Source organism: Pristiophorus japonicus, chromosome 1 (genome assembly GCF_044704955.1).
Source record: "Pristiophorus japonicus isolate sPriJap1 chromosome 1, sPriJap1.hap1, whole genome shotgun sequence".
Classification (NCBI taxonomy): Eukaryota; Metazoa; Chordata; class Chondrichthyes; family Pristiophoridae; genus Pristiophorus; species Pristiophorus japonicus.
The window spans coordinates 337125862-337146319 of NC_091977.1; the positions used below are offsets into that span (position 1 = coordinate 337125862).

General features: G+C 43.2%; 1 protein-coding gene across 1 annotated transcript in view; it reads right to left on the minus strand.

Moving 5' to 3' along the window:
- The window catches only part of itprid1 (ITPR interacting domain containing 1), a 185103-nt gene that overhangs the window by 48627 nt on the left and 116018 nt on the right, over positions 1 to 20458 (minus strand). The window contains exon 13 of the mRNA XM_070874657.1: positions 13357 to 13425. Coding sequence (XP_070730758.1) covers positions 13357 to 13425 — 69 coding nt within the window. The remainder of the gene's footprint in view (positions 1 to 13356; positions 13426 to 20458) is intronic.

Sequence of the window (20458 nt, forward strand, 5' to 3'; positions counted from 1 at the left end):
GCCTGATTTGTGGCCAATATTACTTTACATTCATTAAAATCATGCGGGTTGCGAATTGGGCCCACTGACCTCCCGAGTCAAACTCTCAGAGTGCGCGCTCGTCGTACAATGCTTTGTTTCAATAGCATTAAGTCATAAAATTAAACCACTGCAAATCTGAATCATAAATGTGACTAAACCATAAACTAATTCTGGGTGTTTTAGTTCCTTGCATTGCAATTTTAGACAAGAACTAATTTCAAAATTGTAATTCCTGGGTTCTGAATTACTGGTAAAAATACAGCTCAGAGTTGCCACTTTCATGGGTTTATGCAGGCTGGGAACAGACTCACACAGCCTGACACAGTACCAGCTCCCAACAGTGGAACAGCAGTGAGCTGTAGGAACTGCGACTGAGTGACAAATATCATGTCTCAGTGGCCGGCTTCAGAAATGGTACAAAGGTGGTTCCCTAATACAGAAGGGAATTACCAGGACAATATTTATAGATTTTTTAAAAAAAGAATTAGTTAGAGATATTCTTGGTATTTCAGAACAGTGTTACCAATTAAAATCACACATGCCAAGCTAACAAACCAGGAAAAGCTCGCAAACAGCTTCAAAACAAAACTGACACCCCACCCCCCCAAAAAAACTGACAACACCAAAAGACATAATGCAATGGAAAAACAGCTCTGTATAAAGTCCTCTGGTCAAGGCCATGGCTTCAAGACAACTAAATATGTTCAATTCCTCTATATTATAATGGATTTAAGGATTTTATGACTGCCTGTTGTTCTCTGAAAAATAAAACCAATAGACTCATAATAGAAGCAAAAAGTTGCAGATGCTGGAAATCTGAAAAAAACCCAGAAAATGTTGGCAATACTCCGCAGATTAGGCAGCATCTGTGGAGACTGGGCATGTTAATGTTTTGGGTGAAAAACGAAAGCTGTGTAAACTGCTCTTTGCACAGAGGCTGACTGATCTGTTGTGTGCTTCCATCATTTTCTGTTTTTGTCCTAACAGCCTTCTGTATGGCATATGCAAAGAGTGGGAGTGCAGTGGCACATGAAGTTGTAAAGACTTAGCTGCAGTTGTACCCAACATTCCATTAGTCATATAAAATAAAAATAGAGCATACCAGTGCGATTTAATTCTCCTGAGAGTTTTACAAATAAATTCATGTATTCTATTCAATCTGCCAGCGTTCCCATCTCAGTGATGATAATGCAAATGAAATGGATAGCAGCTCAGTAACCAACACAGCAACATAGGAAGGTTAAACTTAAAAACCAAATGAATCAACGCTCTTGCCATTCTCAGCATGTTGCTCCACTCACTGCGTTTCTACTTCTTACCCATTCCCCGCCCTCAGTCAGGACCCAACGTGTTGCCTCGTGTCCCGATGGTTGAGTCTGACCCTGCACAGGTGCAGATGGAGCAGTCTTTGGCGGGGCCCTCATGGGCTCAAAACATGGAGGATGTCGGCCAAGAGCATCTCAGCATCAGAGCAAGGATCCGAACAACCTGCCTCTACCTCTGCTGAAGCCACAGGGGTTGCACCATGTAGGAGCGGCAGGACATGGAAGAGTAAAGATTTGTCGTTGCACAAGGGTGTTTGAGAAAATGTTATTTTGTGAAGTTTCTGTTCTTTACTTCAGTTACATAAATGTTATTCTTTTGCACCATTTCTCATTGTTCCTGTTCTTGGTTGTTGGGTGGCAAGTCACCTTTTAACTTGTTTGATGATGAATGAGAAGACTGAATTTATGGGAACAAATGGTGGGGATGTGCAAGGGGAGGATGGTTGGTTGTTTGTCGGCCTGCTTTGTGTCAGTGGTATGGAGTAGTGGGGGGGAGAGACGGGAAGATTGTAAGTGCTTCTGACATGGGTCCATTGGTGCAGCCTAATTGAATCTTGCATCCCGGGCAGCAATGAAGCAGCTGTTGGTGCATTGCCCACATCACCTTCCTCCTCCTTGTCTTCCTCCTCCTCCTTGCAATCATCTGAAGAGGTTCTGCACTCTGCGCCATGTTCCTCCTCCAAACCTCGCTGCTGTGTAGTATCGGGCAGAACACAGCAAACCACAACCATTCTGGAGACCCTGGCTGGTGCGTAATGAAGGACGCCTCCAGATCTGTTTAGGCATTTGAAATGCATCTTCAGCATGCTGATGACTTGTTTGATCACACATATGATTTTTCCTGTGAGGAGCACCTATCTCTTTTCTGTTACTCCATCAGCTGAGATCAGGAATTCAGCGTACTGTCAGCCGTGGCTCAGTGGGTAGCACACTCGCCTCGGAGTCAGAATGTTGTGGGTTCAAGTCCCACGCCAGGAACTTGAGCACATAAATCTAGGCTGACACTTCAGTGCAGTACTGAGGGAGTGCTGCACTGTGGGAGGTGGCGTCTTTCAGATGAGATGTTAAACCGAGGTCCTGTCTGCTCTAAGGTGGATGTAAAAGATGCCATGACACTATCTTGAAAAAGAGCAGGGGAGTTATCCCTGGTGTCCTGGCCAATATTTATCTCTCAATCAAAATTTAAAAAAAGATTATCTAGTCATTACCACATTGCTGTTTGTGGGAGCTTGCTGTGCACAAATTGGCTGCCGCGTGTCCCACATTACAATAGTGACTACACTCCAAATAGTACTTCATTGGCTGTAAAGTGCTTTGAGACGTCCGGTGGTCATGAAAGGCACTATATAAATGCAAGTCTGTCTTTCTTTCATTCAATCATTGGTAGTACATATATCTTGGCATGGCAAATTATTTTTGGTCACCTCTCCATTCCCACACCAAAGCTCATTGACCAGTCCTTTATTCTTTTAATCTAGTCTACGTATTCACGGTCACCCCCTTGAACTTGCCATCTCTCGTTTCCTACCATGTCAATTGCAGATAAGGCCATCTCTGACCATTTCCTTGTATTGGTCGCCATTCACATTCCCTTTCCCCCCACCCAACCCTATTTCCTTCTGCGTCCGCCCCTGGAAATAAATCTCTCCAAACTCTCTTACAACTGCAACTGCACTTATCAACTCCAAACTGCCCAGCCTTTGGCTCTCCATTCACCATGACATTTCTGCAGTCACCGATCTGCTCAACCACACCTTCACCGCCACCTTTGATACCCTAGTCCCTATTAAAACCATTACTCTCTCTCACCCTGGCCGTTCCCCCTGGGAACGATCCTCATCTTCACTTCCTCAAGTCCAAGGGGTGCGGACTTAAATGAATGTGGCGGACAACTGGTTTATCCATTCACTGCCAGATCTGGCTGGACCACATAAAGCATTATCGGGTCCTACTCTTGTTTGTCAAAACTGCTCACTATTCCAGGATCATTCTGGAATGCAAAGATAACCCCTGGCTATTATTCTCCACTGCTAACCGTCTTCTTAAACTCCTCTCCCCTGTCTCCACCACCTAGTGTGAGGAGCTCATAGACTTCTTTGGCTCAAAGATTGAGACCATCCGATCAGCTGCCTCTGCCACTTCCTTCCTTCCCCTAGCCTAGCTCTGAACTTGCATCTCTCTCCAGTTTCTCTCCGATCTCTCTTCCTGACCACTCCATGCTCATCTTGTCCATGAGACACATTTCTTGCTCCCTTGACCCTATTCCCACTAAACTGCTGACCACCCAACTTTCTTTTCTAGCTCCCATGTTAGCTGATATTGTTAACGGTTCTCTCTCCTCGGGTACAGTCCCTCTCTCCTTCAAATTGGCCGCCATCACCCCTCTCCTCAAAAAAAACAACACTTGAACCAACTGTGCTTCCAAGCTACCGCCCCATCTCCAACCTCCCTTTCCTCTCCAAAGTCCTTGAACGTGTTGTCACCTCCCAAATCCATGGCCACCTTTCCCGGAACTCCATGTTTGAATCCCTTCAATCCGATTTCTCCTCCTGCCATAGTACCGAAACGGCTCTCATCAAAGTCACAAATGGCATCCTTTGTTATTGTGATAAAGGTAAACTATCCCTCTTTGTCCTTCTTGAAGTGTCTGCAGCCTTTGACATGGTTGACCACTCTATCCTCAGCCAACGCCTCTCCACCATCGTCCAACTGGGTGGGACTGCATTCGCCTGGTTCCATTCTTATCTATCTAATCGTAACTAGAAAATCACCTGCAATGGCTTCTCTTCCCACTCCCGCATCGTTACCTCTGGGGTCCCCCCAAGGATCTATCTTTGGTCCCTCATTCTTCTTATCTATATGCTGCCCCTTGCCGACATCATCTGAAAATATAGTGCCAGTTTCCACCTGGATGCTGATGACACCCAACTCCACCTCACCACCAATTCTCTCGACCCCTAAATGGTCTCAAAATTGTCAGACTGCTTGTCCGACATCCAGTACTGGTAGAGCAGACATTTTCTCAAATTAAATATTGGGAAGACCAAAGCCATTGTCTTTGGTAGCCACCACAAACTGCATTCCATAGCCACCGACTCCATCCCTCTCCCTAGCAATCTGTCTGAGGCTGAACCAGACTGTTCGTAACCTGGGTGTCATATTTGAGCCTGACATGAGCTTCCAACCACATATCCATGGCATAACTAAAACCGCCTATTTCCACCTCCGTAACATTGCCCATCTCTGTTCCTGCCTCAGCTCATTTGCTGTTGAAACCTTCATCCATGCCTTTGTTACCTCTAGACTTGACTACTCCAATGCACTCCTGGCTAACCTCCCACATTCTACCGTACGTAAACTTGAGGTCATCCAAAATTCGGTTGCCTGTGTCCTAACTCGCACCAAGTCCCGGTCATCCATCACCCCTGTGCTCGCTGACCTACATTGTCTCAGTTAAGCATCGCCTCGATTTCTAAATTCTCATCCTTGTTTACAAGTCCCTCCACAAACTCGCCCCTCCCTAACTCTGTAATCTCCTTCAGCCTCACAATCCCCTGAGATAACTACGCTCCTCTAATTCTGCCCTCTTAAGCATCTCTGATTGTAACTGCTCAACCATCAGTGGCCGTGCCTTCAGCTGTCAAGGCCTTAAGCACTGGAACTCCCTCCCTAAACCTGTCCACCTCTCTTTCCTCCTTTAAGACACACCTTAAAACCTACCTCTTAGATCAAGCTTTTGGTCATCTGTCGTAATTTCTTCTTACGTGGCTCGGTGTCAATTCTTATAACACTCCTGTGAAGCGCCTTGGGATGTTTTACTGTATTAAAGACACTATATAAATACAAGTTGTTGTTGTTGGTCACCTTTGGTTCTTTTGCTAATTATCTTAAATCTGTGTCCTCTGGTTCTCGACCCTTCTGCAAATGGGAACAGTTTCTCTCTATCTACTCTGTCCAGACCCTTCATGAGTTTGAACACCTCTATCAAATCTCTTCTCAATCTTCGCTGCTCCAAGGAGAATAACCCCAGCTTCTCCAGTCTATTCACGTAATTGAAGTGCCTAATTCCTGGAATATTTCTCGCCAATTATTTCTGCACCTTCTCTAAGGCCTTCACATCCTTCCTGAAGTGTGGTGCCCAAAATTGGACACAGTAGTCCAGTTGGGGCCAAACCAGTGTTTTATCCAGGTTCATTATAATTTCCATGCTTTTGGACTCTATTCCTCTATTCATGAAGTCCAGGATCCTGTAAGCCTTTTTAACTGCTTTCTCAACCTACCCTGCCACCTTCAACGAGTTATGCACACATACCCATAGGTCTCTCTGTTCGTGTACCCCCTTTAGGATTATACCATTTAATTTATATATCCTCTCCTCATTCTTTCTATCAAAATGCATCAGTTCACACTTTTCTGTGTTAAATTTAATATGTCACATATCTGCCCATTCCACCAGCCTGGCTATGACCGGGGCCCAGGCGAGGCGTGAATCTGGGGCCCAGAGGAGGTGAGGGCCCAGGGGCAGCACGGGCCAGCCCACATTGCAATATGTGCGCGCTCGGTCTGTGCAGCAGAGCTGGTCTCCAGTTAGTCTTGGGTAACCCATGCCACTGGACCAAGACATAGCTCTGTCAAGCCCGTGTGGTGGCTGGTGTGCAACGGGCATCACATGTTAAAAAAAATCCAAGCACAAGCATTTTCCATCCTTCACGATGTAGTTCGGGATCTGGAATATTAGGTCCTTCATTGAAACACCTGTGAACTCATCCCTTTTTGGCATGGAAGCAAGTCATCCTCACTTTGAGAGACTGCCTATAATGATGATACGTCCATCACTCTCCTCCTCACTGTTCACTATACTTCGAAGTTTTGTGTCAACTGCAAATTTTGAAATTGTGCCCTGTACATCAACGTCCAAGTCATTAATATATATCAAGAAAAGAAGTGGTCCCGGAACCGATCCCTGGGGAACACCACTTTAAACCTTTCTCCAGACCGAAATACAACCATTCACCATTACTCTCTGTTTCTTGTCACTTAGCCAATTTCATATTCCTCATATGACTGTCCTTTTTATTTCATGGGCTTCAATTTTGCAGGCAAGCCTACTATGTGGCACTTTGTTGAATGCCTTTTGGAAATCCATATACACTACATCAATTGCATTACCCTCATTAGCCATCTCTGTTACCTCATCAAAAAACTTGATCAAGTTGGTTAAACATGATTTGCCTTTAACAAATCCGTGCTGGCTTTCCTTAATTAATCAACCCCTATCCAAGTGACTGTAAATTTTGGCCTGATTACTGTTTCTAAAAGCTTCTGCACTACCAAGGTTAAACTGGCTGGCCTGTAGTTGCTGGATTTATCTTTACATCCTTTTTTCAACAATGGTGTAACATTTGTAATTCTCCAGTCCTCTGGCATCACCCCCATATCTATAGAAGTTTGGAATATTATGGTCAGTCCTTCGCGATTTCCGCCCTCAATTCCCTCAGCACCCTAGGATGCATCCCATCTGCTCCTGGCGATTTACCTACTTTAAGTATAGCCAGCCTTTCTAATACCTCTTGTTTATCAAATTTTATCCTAGTACTCCTGAATCTATGTCCTCCTGAACTCTGCTACTATCCTCCTCACTATTTACTACATGCCAAGCTTTATTTCATCTGCAAACTTCAAAGTTGTACTCCGTATACCAAAGTCCAGGTCATTTATAGATGACAAGCAAAGCAATGGTCCTAATACCAATGCCTGGGGGACTCCACTGTATACATCTCTCCAGTCAGAAAAATATCCATTCACCGCCATACTTTAACAAACTTAAACACCTCAATTAGATTACCCCTCAACCACCTATGCTCACAGGATTACAAGCCTAGATTGTGCAACCTGTCCTCATAATTTAAGAATTTTAGCCCCGGTATCATGCTGGTGAATCTGTGCTACACCCCCTCCAAGGCCAATACATCCTCCCAGAGGTGCCCAGAATTGAACGCTGTACTCCCAATGCAGTATAACCAGAGCTTTATACAACTGCAGCGTAACTTCCTCCCCTTTGTATTCAGGCCCCTTGTGATAAAGCCTAACAGTCCATTGGCCTTTTAAATTATTTTTTGTAACTGCCCACTAGCTTTTAGTGATTTCAGTGTTTGCATCCCTCAGGGCTAAAAATTTGTTTGCTTAGCATCTTCTGTTAGCGCCTGAGACAGAGGAGCTAACGGGCCGCTAAGCGCTTGGCGCCCGAGCGCCCTGCTGTTGGTGCCTGCCGCGAACTTCATTGGTATTTTAGTGGCGGTGCTACTATTTAGCATTGTACACTCTAGCACCACCCACTTGGTGACGTCATGAGTACAGCGCGACGTTAGCGCCATGATCCCGAACTTCACTCCTTTTGCCTACCGTATCTCCTGCCGCTCTCACCGACAGGGAGAGCAGGCATTCCATGGAAGCTCCTGGGGTGATATTATAAATCAGGAACTGGTGGGTGGTCAGTATAAAATCTTAACATTGCTGTGGTTCTGTGAGGACCAATGCTCCCTTCAACTTTCTCTCATTTTTCAAGTGATCCAGCTGACCGTCTCTTTAGGCGCTAGGATGCTGATTTCCTAGGACCAGAACATCATTATCCCTGCAGCGCTACCACCCTGTAGCGCCCTAAGAGTAGCATGCAACGCTTCTCTTAGCACTCCATTCCCCTCTTGGGGCGCTAATAGTGAATAGCCCGGTTGGAGGTGGTAAATATCGCCCGGTGCTTAAATCGGGCTATAACAAATTTTTAGCTCTTAAATCTTACTGCTCATCCACAGTTTCTAGCTTCTCAACATTTAAAAAACACTCTGCTCTACCTTTCTTAGGTCCAAAGTGGATGATCTCACACTTCCCCAAACTAAATTCCATCGACTACAGTTTTGCCCACTCACTTAAGCTATCGATGTCGTTTTGCAACTTTCTGCTCCCATTTACATTACTTACTATGCCACCTAACTTAGTGTCATCAGCAAACTTGGATATATGCTTCTCTATTCCTTCAGTTAAGGTGGTTTGTCGCACAATATTATTCTGTGAAGTGGCAAGTGGATTTGTTCCTCCCTTGTCCTGCTCACAAACGTTCCCATGTGCCCCTGCAAGGAGTCAGCTTTCCAACCAATTCACAAAGAACAATAGTGCCACAAAACCAATACTAACCAGCAACGTGGTATGACTGGCATTAAAAGGCAGCATTTCAAAACCTACCCCATATTAGTTTAAACTAACATGGCAAGGGGGATCGGAATCTATGCAGGGAGACAGTTGGAAGTAAAATGGGGACAGAAGCAAAAGTTAGAAAGGAGATAAGGAAAGTTGGAGGGCAGAGAAATCAAAGGCAAAAATCAAAAAGGGCCACATTATTCTAAAAGGAAAAAAAGAGTGTTAAAAAAACAAGCCTGAAGGCTCGCTGTCTCAATGCAAGGAGCATTCGTAATAAGGTGGATGAATTAACTGCGCAAATTGCGGTTAACGGATATGATGCAATTGGGATTACGGAGACATGGCCCCAGGGTGACCAAAGCTGGGAACTCAACATCCAGAGGTATTCAATATTCAGGAAGGATAGACAGAAAGGAAAAGGAGGTGGAACAGCATTGCTAGTTAAAGAGGAGATTAATGCAATAGTAAGGAAGGACATTAGCTTGGATGATGTGGAATCTGTATGGGTAGAGCTGCGGAACACGAAAGGGCAGAAAACGCTAGTGGGAGTTGTGTACAGACCACCAAACAGTTGTAATGAGGTTGGGGATGGCATCAAACAAGAAATTAGGGATGCATGAAATAAAAGTACAGCAGTTATCATAGGTGACTTTAATCTACATATAGATTGGGCTAGCCAAACTGGTAGCAATACAGTGAAGGAGGATTTCTTGGAGTGCAAAAGGGATGGTTTTCTAGATCAATATGTCGAGGAACCAAATAGAGAGCTGGCCATCCTAGACTGGGTGTTGTGTAACGAGAGAGGATTAATAAGCAATCTTGTTGTGTGAGGCCCCTTGGGGAAGAGTGACCATAATATGGTAGAATTCTTCATTAAGATGGAGAGTGACACAGTTAATTCAGAGGCTAGGGTCCTGAACTTAAAGAAAGGTAACTTTGATGGTATGAGATGTGAATTGCCTAGGATAGACTGGTGAATGATACTTAAAGTGTTGACGGTGGCTAGGCAATGGCAGACATTTAAAGATCACATGGATGAACTTCAACAATTGTACATTCCTGTCTGGCATAAAAATAAAACGTGGAAGGTAGCTCAATCGTGGCTAACAAGGGAAATTAGGGATAGTGTTAAATCCAATGAAGAGGCATATAAATTGGCAGAGGACTGCGAGAATTTAGAATTCAGCAGAGGAGGACAAAGGATTTAATTAGGAGGGGGAAAATAGAGTATGAGTGTAAGCCTGCAGGGAACATAAAAACTGACTGCAAAAGTTTCTATAGATATGTGAAGAGAAAAAGATTAGTGAAGACAAATGTAGGCCCCTTGCAGTCAGAATCAGTTGAATTTATAATGGGGAACAAAGAAATGGCAGACCAATTGAACAAATACTTTGGTTCTGTCTTCACTAAGGAAGACACAAATAACCTTCCAGAAATACTAGGGGTCCGAGGGGCTAGCGAGAAGGAGGAACTGAAGGAAATCCTTATTAGTCAGGAAATTGTGTTCGGGAAATTGATGGGATAGAAGGCCGATAAATCCCCAGGGCCTGATAGTCTGCATCCCAGAGTACTTAAGGAAGTGGCCCTAGAAATAGTGGATGCATTGGTGGTCATTTTGCAACGTTCTATAGACTCTGGATCAGTTCCTATGGATTGGAGGGTAGATAATGTAACCCCACTTTTTAAAAAAGGAGGGAGAGAGAAAATAGGGAATTATAGACCGATTAGCCTGATATCGGTAGTGGGGAAAATGTTGGAATCAATTATTAAAGATTTAATAGCAGTGCATTTGGAAAGCAGTGACAGGATCGGTCCTAGTCAACATGGATTTATGAAAGGGAAATCATGTTTGAAAAATCTTCTAGAATTTTGAGGATGTAATTAGTAGAGTGGACAAGGGAGAACCAGTGGATGTGGTGTATTTGGACGTTCAAAAGGCTTTTGACAAGGTCCCACACAAGAGATTAGTGTGCAAAATTACATCACATGGTATTGGGGGTAATGTATTGACGGGGATAGAGAACTGGTTGGCAAACAAGAAGCAAAGAGTAGGAATAAACGGATCTTTTTCAGAATGGGAGGCAGTGACTCGAGGGGTACCGCAAGCTTCAGTGCTGGGCCCCCAGCTATTTACAATATACATTAATGATTTAGATGAAGGAATTGAATATAATATCTCCAAGATTGCAGATGACACTAAGCTGGGTGGCGGTGTGAGCTGCGAGGAGGATGCCAAGAGGCTGCAGGGTGACTTGGACAGGTTAGGTGAGTGGGCAAATGCATGGAAGATGCAGTATAATGTGGATAAATGTGAGGTTATCCACTTTGGTGGCAAAAACAGGAAGGTAGATTATTATCTGAATGGTGACAGATTAGGAAAAGGGGAGGTGCAACGAGACTTGGGTGTCATGGTACATCAGTCATTGAAAGTTGGCATGCGGGTACAGCAGGCGGTGAAGAAGGCAAATGTCATGTTGGCCTTCATAGCGAGAGGATTTGAGTATAGGAGCATGTAGGTCTTACTACAGTTATAGAGGACCTTAGTGAGGCCTCACCTGGAATATTGTGTTCAGTTTTGGTCTCCTAATCTGAGAAAGGACATTCTTGCTATTGAGGGAGTGCAGCGAAGGTTCACCAGACTGATTCCCGGGATGGCAGGACTGACATGAAGAAAGACTTGATCAACTGGGCTTATATTCACTGGAATTTAGAAGAATGAGACTGAATCTCATAGAAACATATACAATTCTGACGGGATTGGACAGGTTAGATGCAGGAAGAATGTTCCCGATGTTGGGGAAGTCCAGAACCGGGGTCACAGTCTAAGGATAACGGGTAAGCCATTTAGGACTGAGATGAGGAGAAACGTCTTCACTAGAGAATTGTGAACCTGTGGAATTCTCTACCACAGAAAGTTGTTGAGGTCAGTTCGTTAGATATATTCAAAAGGGAGTTAGATGTGCCCTTACGGCTAAAGGGATCAAGGGGTATAGAGAGAAAGCAGGAATGGGGTGCTGAAGTTGTATGATCAGCCATGATCATAATGAATGGTGGTGCAGGCTCGAAGGGCCGAATGGCCTACTCCTGCACCTATTTTCTATGTTTCTATGTTTCTACTCTCTTGGCTTCATCTATCAGTTCCTGACCCATGAATCCCAGTACCAATCCCACACATGTGTGTGTTTTGGCTAAGACAGTCACAATCAATCATTTATATTTCACTGTAGGCTAGAAATTATTAATTGGCGAATACAGAATGTTTTTCCAAGACATTCTTATGTCTGTTAGTGTAGTCCCTGATTGCTGATTTTACCATTAAAATAAAGGAACATCATGTGATCTTGTTAAGCTTTCACTCGCTACTATCATCAATTAACATTTGTATCCAGCCTCATAGCCAGAAAACAAAATCACCCTCAGGAGCCCAAGTATTCGTGAAGTTGAATCTTCCAATTGTCTACTCCAAGCACGGAGCCTCAAATTCCAGCGACTATATATTGTGAAATCCTCTGTTTTACAGAGCACGATGCTCCATCAATTTATTTTTAATGGAGAATAAATCATGGGCTGCATGCATCCCAGAGGCAAGGTTCTACACTGGGAGCGTGCACTCGGAAAAAAGATCTTCTGTAGTAAAAATGAGTGTTTGTTTAACTCTGCAGTTTGTAATACCTCACCTGCAAAATCATAAGCAGCTCTATTCACAAAATAATGCATATAATCATTGCAACCACAATATTCTTAAACACATTGTTAAAATTTTAAAAAGCCACAGCCCTCAATTAAAATACAACATTTACAATACGAGTTACCATGGAAACCATTTGAAGTGCAAAGTGCACAATTCAAGAAGCCTGCATGGCCTGATCTAAAGATTTAAATAAAGAATTGAAGATATTGCAGTTTATGATTAAATCATGCCAGCCCAGATTATCAGGATAAGCAGTCAGATTATTATCTTGGTCGTAATGAATCGCTGATACCACTATCTCCTTTATTCTCCATCTAATATTTTAAGTTGAAACAATTTATAAATAGATCACTCCATGGATATTTTCCTGACTCAACCGTCTGAATTTGATTTTCATGAGTCATAGTTCTAGCTTGCAGAAGTGAAAATCATATCACACAAAATGATTCCATCGGTACATTTCTTTTAAATAGATAGATGTGTGGGCAATTAATTCCACGAGAATTGCATTATCTTGCGAACTCTGTCAGACCAAATTACAGCCTTGGTACAAAACATAAACCCATTTTCAAAAATAAACTACAGACTATGCGGCATAAAATTTGAAATAACTGCTTCACATCCCTGTGGTTACAGAATTGAGTCCTAGAACTGGCTGAAGCTTGAATCTACCCACCAGCTGTTTCATGAATATCATATCAGTCAACCAGGCTGAGAGATGGGTTGCCTCTCAATGTGTCGCCTCTTAGTGGTGAGAAAGTGGTAGCGCATTTTAGCTGAGAACCAAATGGGCATAATGCTGAGGTTTAAGCACAGGGATAAAATGGACAATGGACACGTTTCACATAAAACACTGCCAGTCATGCTACCTGCACTGATCATTATAGTTTGCACATCCAAATATTGCAGGATATGTCCATATATATAAACAACAACTTCATAATATAAATATGATGAAATATTCTGGAGGATTCAAACTTAAATTAGCTCAAACCTGACTAAATCAGGCCTGGGCTAACTAAACTTTAAATTCTACCAGAAAGAGAAACAAATTTGTTAGATTTTAGGCAGGACTGCCTATTACTCATATAGTTTGATATGAAATGATTTCATTAATGCAATTCTTACCTTGTGCCAGCTGTGATTAGGAGATAAATGTTCTTGAAATTGTGATGCTTCATTTGCATAAAACAGGACCTGTAAATATGACGGGGTTAATACTTGTATGTGCTGATTAGAACTGGAAAAATACATCTACTGGTACAATCACACTGCCATAAATCTTTAAAGTATAATCTGTATTATTTGATACACTTGCAAAATCCCTCTAAAATTAATGATTTTTCTTATAACTATATCACTATATGAGGAATGATGTAGTGTCACACAGTTAGATTCTACCCTAGTTTTTACTGGAACAATTAACAGTAGGATTAAAATTATGAGGGTAAATTGTACAGTTTAGCATTGCTGGCACAGAGCTTCATATAATGGGGGGCACATATCGAGAATTTCGGTGCTCAGGTCATCGTGTCCGATTTACGCCTACCTGATTTTCCACCATTAAACGGAATGAAAATGACACGAATCACACATGATAAATTCTGACACATGAAGCTCTGTGCTGAGAGCACAAATCATAACATTTGCCCTAATGAAATCTTCATATAATTATTATAAAACACTATTCCATGTTACTGTTTTATAAATGAGGACAAGTCTTAGATGTTGAATTTCCTTTATGTGCTATCTTAGTTCACTCTTAACATTGTGCATTGTGTCTTTATTCAACTGTGTAAAGTAATCTTTTGAGCACAATATGTTAACCAGTGAAGTAAAAATAGCGCACAGAGCAGAATTTCAACCTCTAAAGGTCTGTAATCATGCAGCCAATGGCAAGCTGCTTATGGGCTCGCTGGATGGCTAGTTGTCCATTACAGATATTAACCGCAAAATCAGCAATGTTTAGTAGATTACAGAATCCAGCAGAATACATCAAATGGAGGAGAATTGTAAAAGAAAAGAAGAGGAAAGAGAGTATATGAGAAAAGATTAGTGCGAACATAAAAGTGAACATTAAGTATTTTATAAACATATAAATAGTAAAAGGGTAGTCAAGGGAAAGGTGGGGCCAATTATGGACCAACAAGGAAATCTTCTTGTGGAGGCACACGGCATGGCTGAGGTACTAAATGAGTACTTTGCATCTGTCTTCACAAAAGAAGAGAATGCTGTCAATGTCATAGTAAAGGATGAGTGGGTAGAGAAATTAGATAGCATAAAAATATTTAAAGAAGAGGTACTTAAAAGGTTGGCAGCGCTCAAAGTAGAATTGTCACCCAGTACCGATGGGGTGCATCCTAGGTTGCTGAGGAAAGAATGGGTGGAAATAGCAGAGGCTGTGGCCACCGTATTTTAACCCTCCTTGGATATGGGAGTGGTGCCAGAGGACCGGAGGATAACAAATGTTACATCCCTGTTCAAAAAAGGTGTGAGGAATAAATCCGGCAACTACAGGCCAGTCAGCCAACTGTCATTCATGGGAAAACTTTTAGAGACAATAATTATGACAAAGTCAATTCTCGCTCGGAAAACATGTGCTAATAAATGACAGCCTGCACAGATTTGTTAAAGGCAATCATATCTGACAAACTTAACTGAGTTTTTTGATGAAGGAACAGAGAGGGTTGATGGGGGTAATGTGATTGATGTTGTGTATTTGGACCTTCAAAAGATGTTTGATGACATGCCATATAATAGACTTATTAGCCATGAAGCACATGGGATTAAAGGGACAGTGGCAGTATGGATATCCCGCAGCATGCGACCTGCCACCACCTCAGTGAAACCCCAATGCTGCACGAGGTAGGCAAAGCCATAAAACAGCTCAAGAATAACAAGGCTACAGGTGCAGGTGGAATTCCTGCCGAGGCACTAAAATATGGCGGCGAGGCGCTGTTGGTGTGGATACATGACCTCATCTCTCTCATCTGGAGGGAGGAGAGCATGCTGGGAGATCTCAGAGATGCAATGATCGTGTCCATTTTTAAAAAGGGGAACAAATCCGACTGTGGCAACTATAGGGGAATCTCCCTGCTATCAACCACTGGGAAGGTTGTCACTAGAGTTCTCCTCAACCGTCTTCTTCCTGTGGCCGAGGAGCTCCTCCCGGAGTCACAGTGTGAATTTCGTCCCCTACGGGGGACCAACGGACATGATCTTTGCAGCATGATAACTGCAGGAAAAATGCAGGGAGCAGTGCCAGCCCTTATACATGGCCTTTTTCGATCTTACAAAGGCCTTTGACACTTTCGACCGTGAGGGCTTATGGAGCGTCCTCCTCCGTTTTGGATGCCCCTGAAAGTTTGTCAACATCCTTCGCCTGCTCCACGACGACATGCAGGCCGTGATCCTTACCAGCGGATCCATTACAGATCCAATCCACGTCCGGACCGGGGTCAAACAGGGCTGCGTCATTGCTCCAACCCTCTTCTCAATCTTCCTCGCTGCCATGCTCCACCTCACTGTCAACAAGCTCCCCGCTGGAGTGGAACTAAACTACAGAACCAGTGGGAAGCTGTTTAACCTATGTCGCCTCCAGGCCAGGTCTAAGATCACCCAAACCTCTGTCGTTGAACTGCAGTATGCGGACGACGCCTGCGTCTGCGCACATTCTGAGGCTGAACTCCAGGATATAGTCAATGTATTCACAAGGCATATGAAAGCATGGGCTTCAAGCTTAACATCCGAAAGACAAAGGTTCTACACCAACCTGTCCTCACTGCACAGCACTGACCCCAGTCATTAAGATTCATGGCGCGGCCCTCGAAACGTGGACCACTTCCCATACCTCGGGAGCCTCTTGTCAACAAAGGCAGACATTGATGCGGAAATTCAACACCGCCTCCAGTCTGCCAGCGCAGCCTTCGGCCGCCTGAGGAAAAAAAACGTTCGAAGACCAGGCCCTCAAATCTACCACCAAGCTCATGGTCTACAGGGCTGTAGTATTACCGCCCTCCTGTATGGATCAGAGGCATGGACAATGTGCAGGAGACACATCAAGTCACTGGAGATATATCACCAACGATGTCTCCGCAAGATCCTGAAAATCCCCTGGGAAGACAGACGCACCAACAGCAGTGTCCTCACCCAGACTAACATCCCCAGCATTGAAGCACCCTGCAGAAGACCGCCCTAAGTGGAGAAAGTACATCCGGGAGGGCGTTGAGATCCTCAAATCTCAAACGCTGCGAGCAAGAATAGGTCAGGTGCAGGCAGCAGAAGGAGCGTGCGGCAAATTAGTGCCAACCACCCCCCACTTCCCCAATGAATATCTGTCCCACCTGTGACAGGGTCTGTGGCTCTCATGTTAGATTGTTCAGCCACCAAAGAACTCACTTTAGAAGAGGAAGCAAGTCTTCCTACATTTCTGCCTATGATGAGGGGATATAAAATTGGCTAAGAGACAGAAAAGCAGAGAGTTATGGTGAACAGTTATTTTTTGAACTGGACGGAAATGTGCAGCGGTGTCCCCAGGGATTGGTGTGGGAACCACTGCTAGGTTGATTCTGGAGATGAGGGTGTTGACTTATGAGGATAGGTTGAGTAGGTTGGGCCTATACACATTGGAGTTCAGAAGAATGAGAGACATAAGATAATGAGGGGGCTCGACAAGGTAGATGCAGAGAGGATATTTCCACTCATAGGGGAAACTAAAACTAGGGGACATAGTCTTTGAATAAGGGGCCGCCCATTTAAAACTGAGATGAGGAGAAATTTCTTCCCTGAGGATTGTAAATCTGTGGAATTCTCTGCCCCAGAGATCTGTGGAGGCTGGGTCATTGAATGTATTTAAGGTGGATTTTTAAGATATATTTTTGAGCGATAAGGAAATAAAGGGTTATGGGGAGCGGGCAGGGAAGTGGAGCTGAGTCCATGATCAGATCAGCTATGATATTGAATAGCAGAGCAGGCTCGAGGGGCCAAATGGCTACTCCTGCTCTTATTTCTTATGTTCTTATGCTCTTTCTGGTATATATTAATGACCTGAAATTAAAAGGGCATCATTTCAAAGTTTGCAGAAGATATAAAACTTGGAAATGTAATAAATAATGAGATGGATAGTAGCAGATTTCAGGAGGACAGACAGACTGTTGAAATGTGTGAAATTATGCATTTTGGTGGAAGAATGAGGAGAGCGAATATAAACAAAATGGCACAATTTTATGCCTGAGGGGCAAGAGCTCTACTTGCCAAAATAAACAGCCATGGATGACTAAAGAGGTATGGGAAAGCATAAAACTAAAAGAAAAAGCATACAAAAATGCACAAAATAGCACCGACCCTGGCGAATGGGAAAGATACAAAGAACAGCAAAGGATGACAAAACTGACAGTAAGAACTACAAAAAGGGAATACGAAAAGAAACTTGCAAGGGATATCAAAATCAACACAAATAATGTTTACGATTATATTCGGAAAAAGAGGTTAGTCAGGAGCAATGTTTGCCCCTTAAAAACTGAAAGTTGTGATATTGTTAATGATAATAAGGAAATGGCAGACATGTTGAATAATTACTTTGCATCAGTATTTACAGTGGAGGAAGAGGATAACATGCTGGCCATCCCAAGAAAACTAATATTGAATTAGGTTCAGGGACTCAATAAAATTAACGTAAGTAAAATAACAGTAATGAAGAAAATAATGGCACTAAAGAATGACAAATTCCCAGGACCAGATGGTTTCAATCCCAGGGCTTTAAAGGAAGTAGGTGAGCACATTGCAGGTGCTTTAACTATAATCTTCCAAAGTTCTCTCGATTTAGGAACCATTCTTTTAGATTGGAAAATTGTGCCTGTCACTCCATTATTTAAGAATGGTGAGAGGGGAAACCAGGGAATTATAGACCAGTTAGCCTAATATCTGTTTTCGGGACATTACTAGAGTCTATAATTAAGGGTAGCGTGAACATTTCCAGTTGATCAGAGAGCGCGAGTATTGATTTGTGAAAGGTTGGTCATGCCTGGCAAACCTGATTGAATGTTTTGAGGAGTTGACTAAAGAAGTGGATAGGGGAATGTCTATGGACTTTATTCCAAAAAGGCATTTGATAAAGTCCCTCATAAGAGACTGTTAACTAAGGTAGAAGCCCACGGAATTGGGGGTAAATTATTGACCTGTTAGGAAATTGGCTGAGCGACAGGAGACACGCAGTAGGGATGATGGGCAGGTAATCAAATTGGCAGGAGGTGACTGGTGGTGTCCCTCAACTATTCACTGTATTTATTAGACGATGGCATAGAAGTCATATATCCAAATTTGTCGATGACACCAAGATAGGCGGCACTGTAGGCAGTGTAGATGAAAGCATTACATTACAAAGGGATATGGATAGATTAAGTGAATGGCAAACGGATTTCAATGTCGGCAAATGTGAGGTCATCCACTTTGGACCTAAAAAGGATAGAACAGGGTACTTTCTAAATGGTGAAAAGCTAAAAACAGTGAAGGTCCAAAGAGACTTGGGGGTTCAGGTACATAGATCATTAAAATGTCATAAACAGGTACAGAAAATAATTAAAAAGGCTAATGGAATTCTGGCCTTTATATCTAGAGGACTAGAGTCCAAAGGGGTAGAAGTTATGCTGCAGCTATACAAAACCCTGGTTAGACCACACTGTGAGCTGTTCTGGGCACCACACTGTAGGAAGGATATTTTGGTTTGGAGGGAGTGCAGCGTAGGTTTACCAGAATGATACCCGAACTTCAAGGGTTAAGTTACGAGGAAAGATTACACAAATTAGGGTTGTATTCTCTTTAATTTAGAAGGTTGAGGGGTGATCTGATCAAAGTTTTCAAGATATTAAGGGGAACAGATAGGGTAAATCTAGAATGTTGGTGGAAGCAGATTCAATAGTAACTTTCAAAGGGAATTGGATGAATACTTGAAAGGAAAAAAAAGCAGGGCCATGGGTAAAGAGCAGGCAAGTGGGGCTAGCTCTTTCAAAGAACCAGTGCAGGCATGATGGGTTGAATGGAATCCTTCTACACTGTATGAGTCTATGATTTGCTGCTGGGAAAAAATATGAATGATAGAAATCAGGCCAATCCTGGCCCCTCGAATAATGTTGGTTTCACACTTCCTAAATGCCTTAACAGCCACTTACCTAGTATGATGCATCACCTGCTGATGTGAGACCAGCTGCAGTGGGCACAATTCCAAGACTAATGTGTCATAACTACACACCAGGAAACATGATTCACAGACAGGTCCCTGTGCGAATTAGTAGATGTGGTCCTGGAAAGGATGGAGGCTACTTTGGGGGCAGGTGAAGCCAATACAAACATCCCAGGGTTCTATTATTCCAGAATCAACACTGTTTATAAAAGCCTTCACCCTCCCCTACTCCAGGCTGAGGTCAGGAAGCAGTTTAATCACCTCTGTCCATGAAAAGGTAAGTCGACAGTTTGCAACTACAAGAACTTGCATTATTGGGCTTGAAATTCTGGCCTCCCCGGGTCCGTATGAAGTGTGTACGGACCTGGGAAGGCATCGCAAAAGCTGGTTTTCGCCGCACAAAACCAGCTTTTTCGATCTGTCAAGTTCTGGCTTGACAGATCCAATGCATCTCGGCATTTAGCTGCAGCATAACTTCTACCCCTTTGTACTCTAGTCCTTCACATATAAAGGCCAGAATTCCATTAGCCTTTTAAATTATTTTCTGTACCTGTTCATGACACATTAAATATGTGGGGTGCTCTTTTTTATTTTTTATTTGTGTTTACGTGTTTGGGGGTTGGTGGGGGGTTCTCATTCATACTTACCGAGTTCCCATTATTATGAATGAGTTTATAATTTACCTTGATTGGGTGTCCAGGCCCATGTGACTTCAGTTCCAGGTCCGTTTAGACGTGCACGCGCTCTGATGCATATGCCTCTTAGGTCTAAAACCCGCAATTGCTGGTGGGCACCCAAGCTAAAGGTAAGCGCGCATTTCTTCTCTTCTTTTCAGGCGAGCACCCGCGGGAAGCCCAGAACTGGGATTTCAGGGCCAGCCATTTTGCATCTTTAACATAGAAAAGAATCCCAACGCGCTTTCTAGAAGTGTATCACAAAGCAAACATCAAAGGACAGATATGGATTGTGAGGACCTATCTGGCAACTGTGTGTAATGTAAGCATCTTTTTGCCAACACAACATCAGCCCAATATGATATGACACAAAATTAAT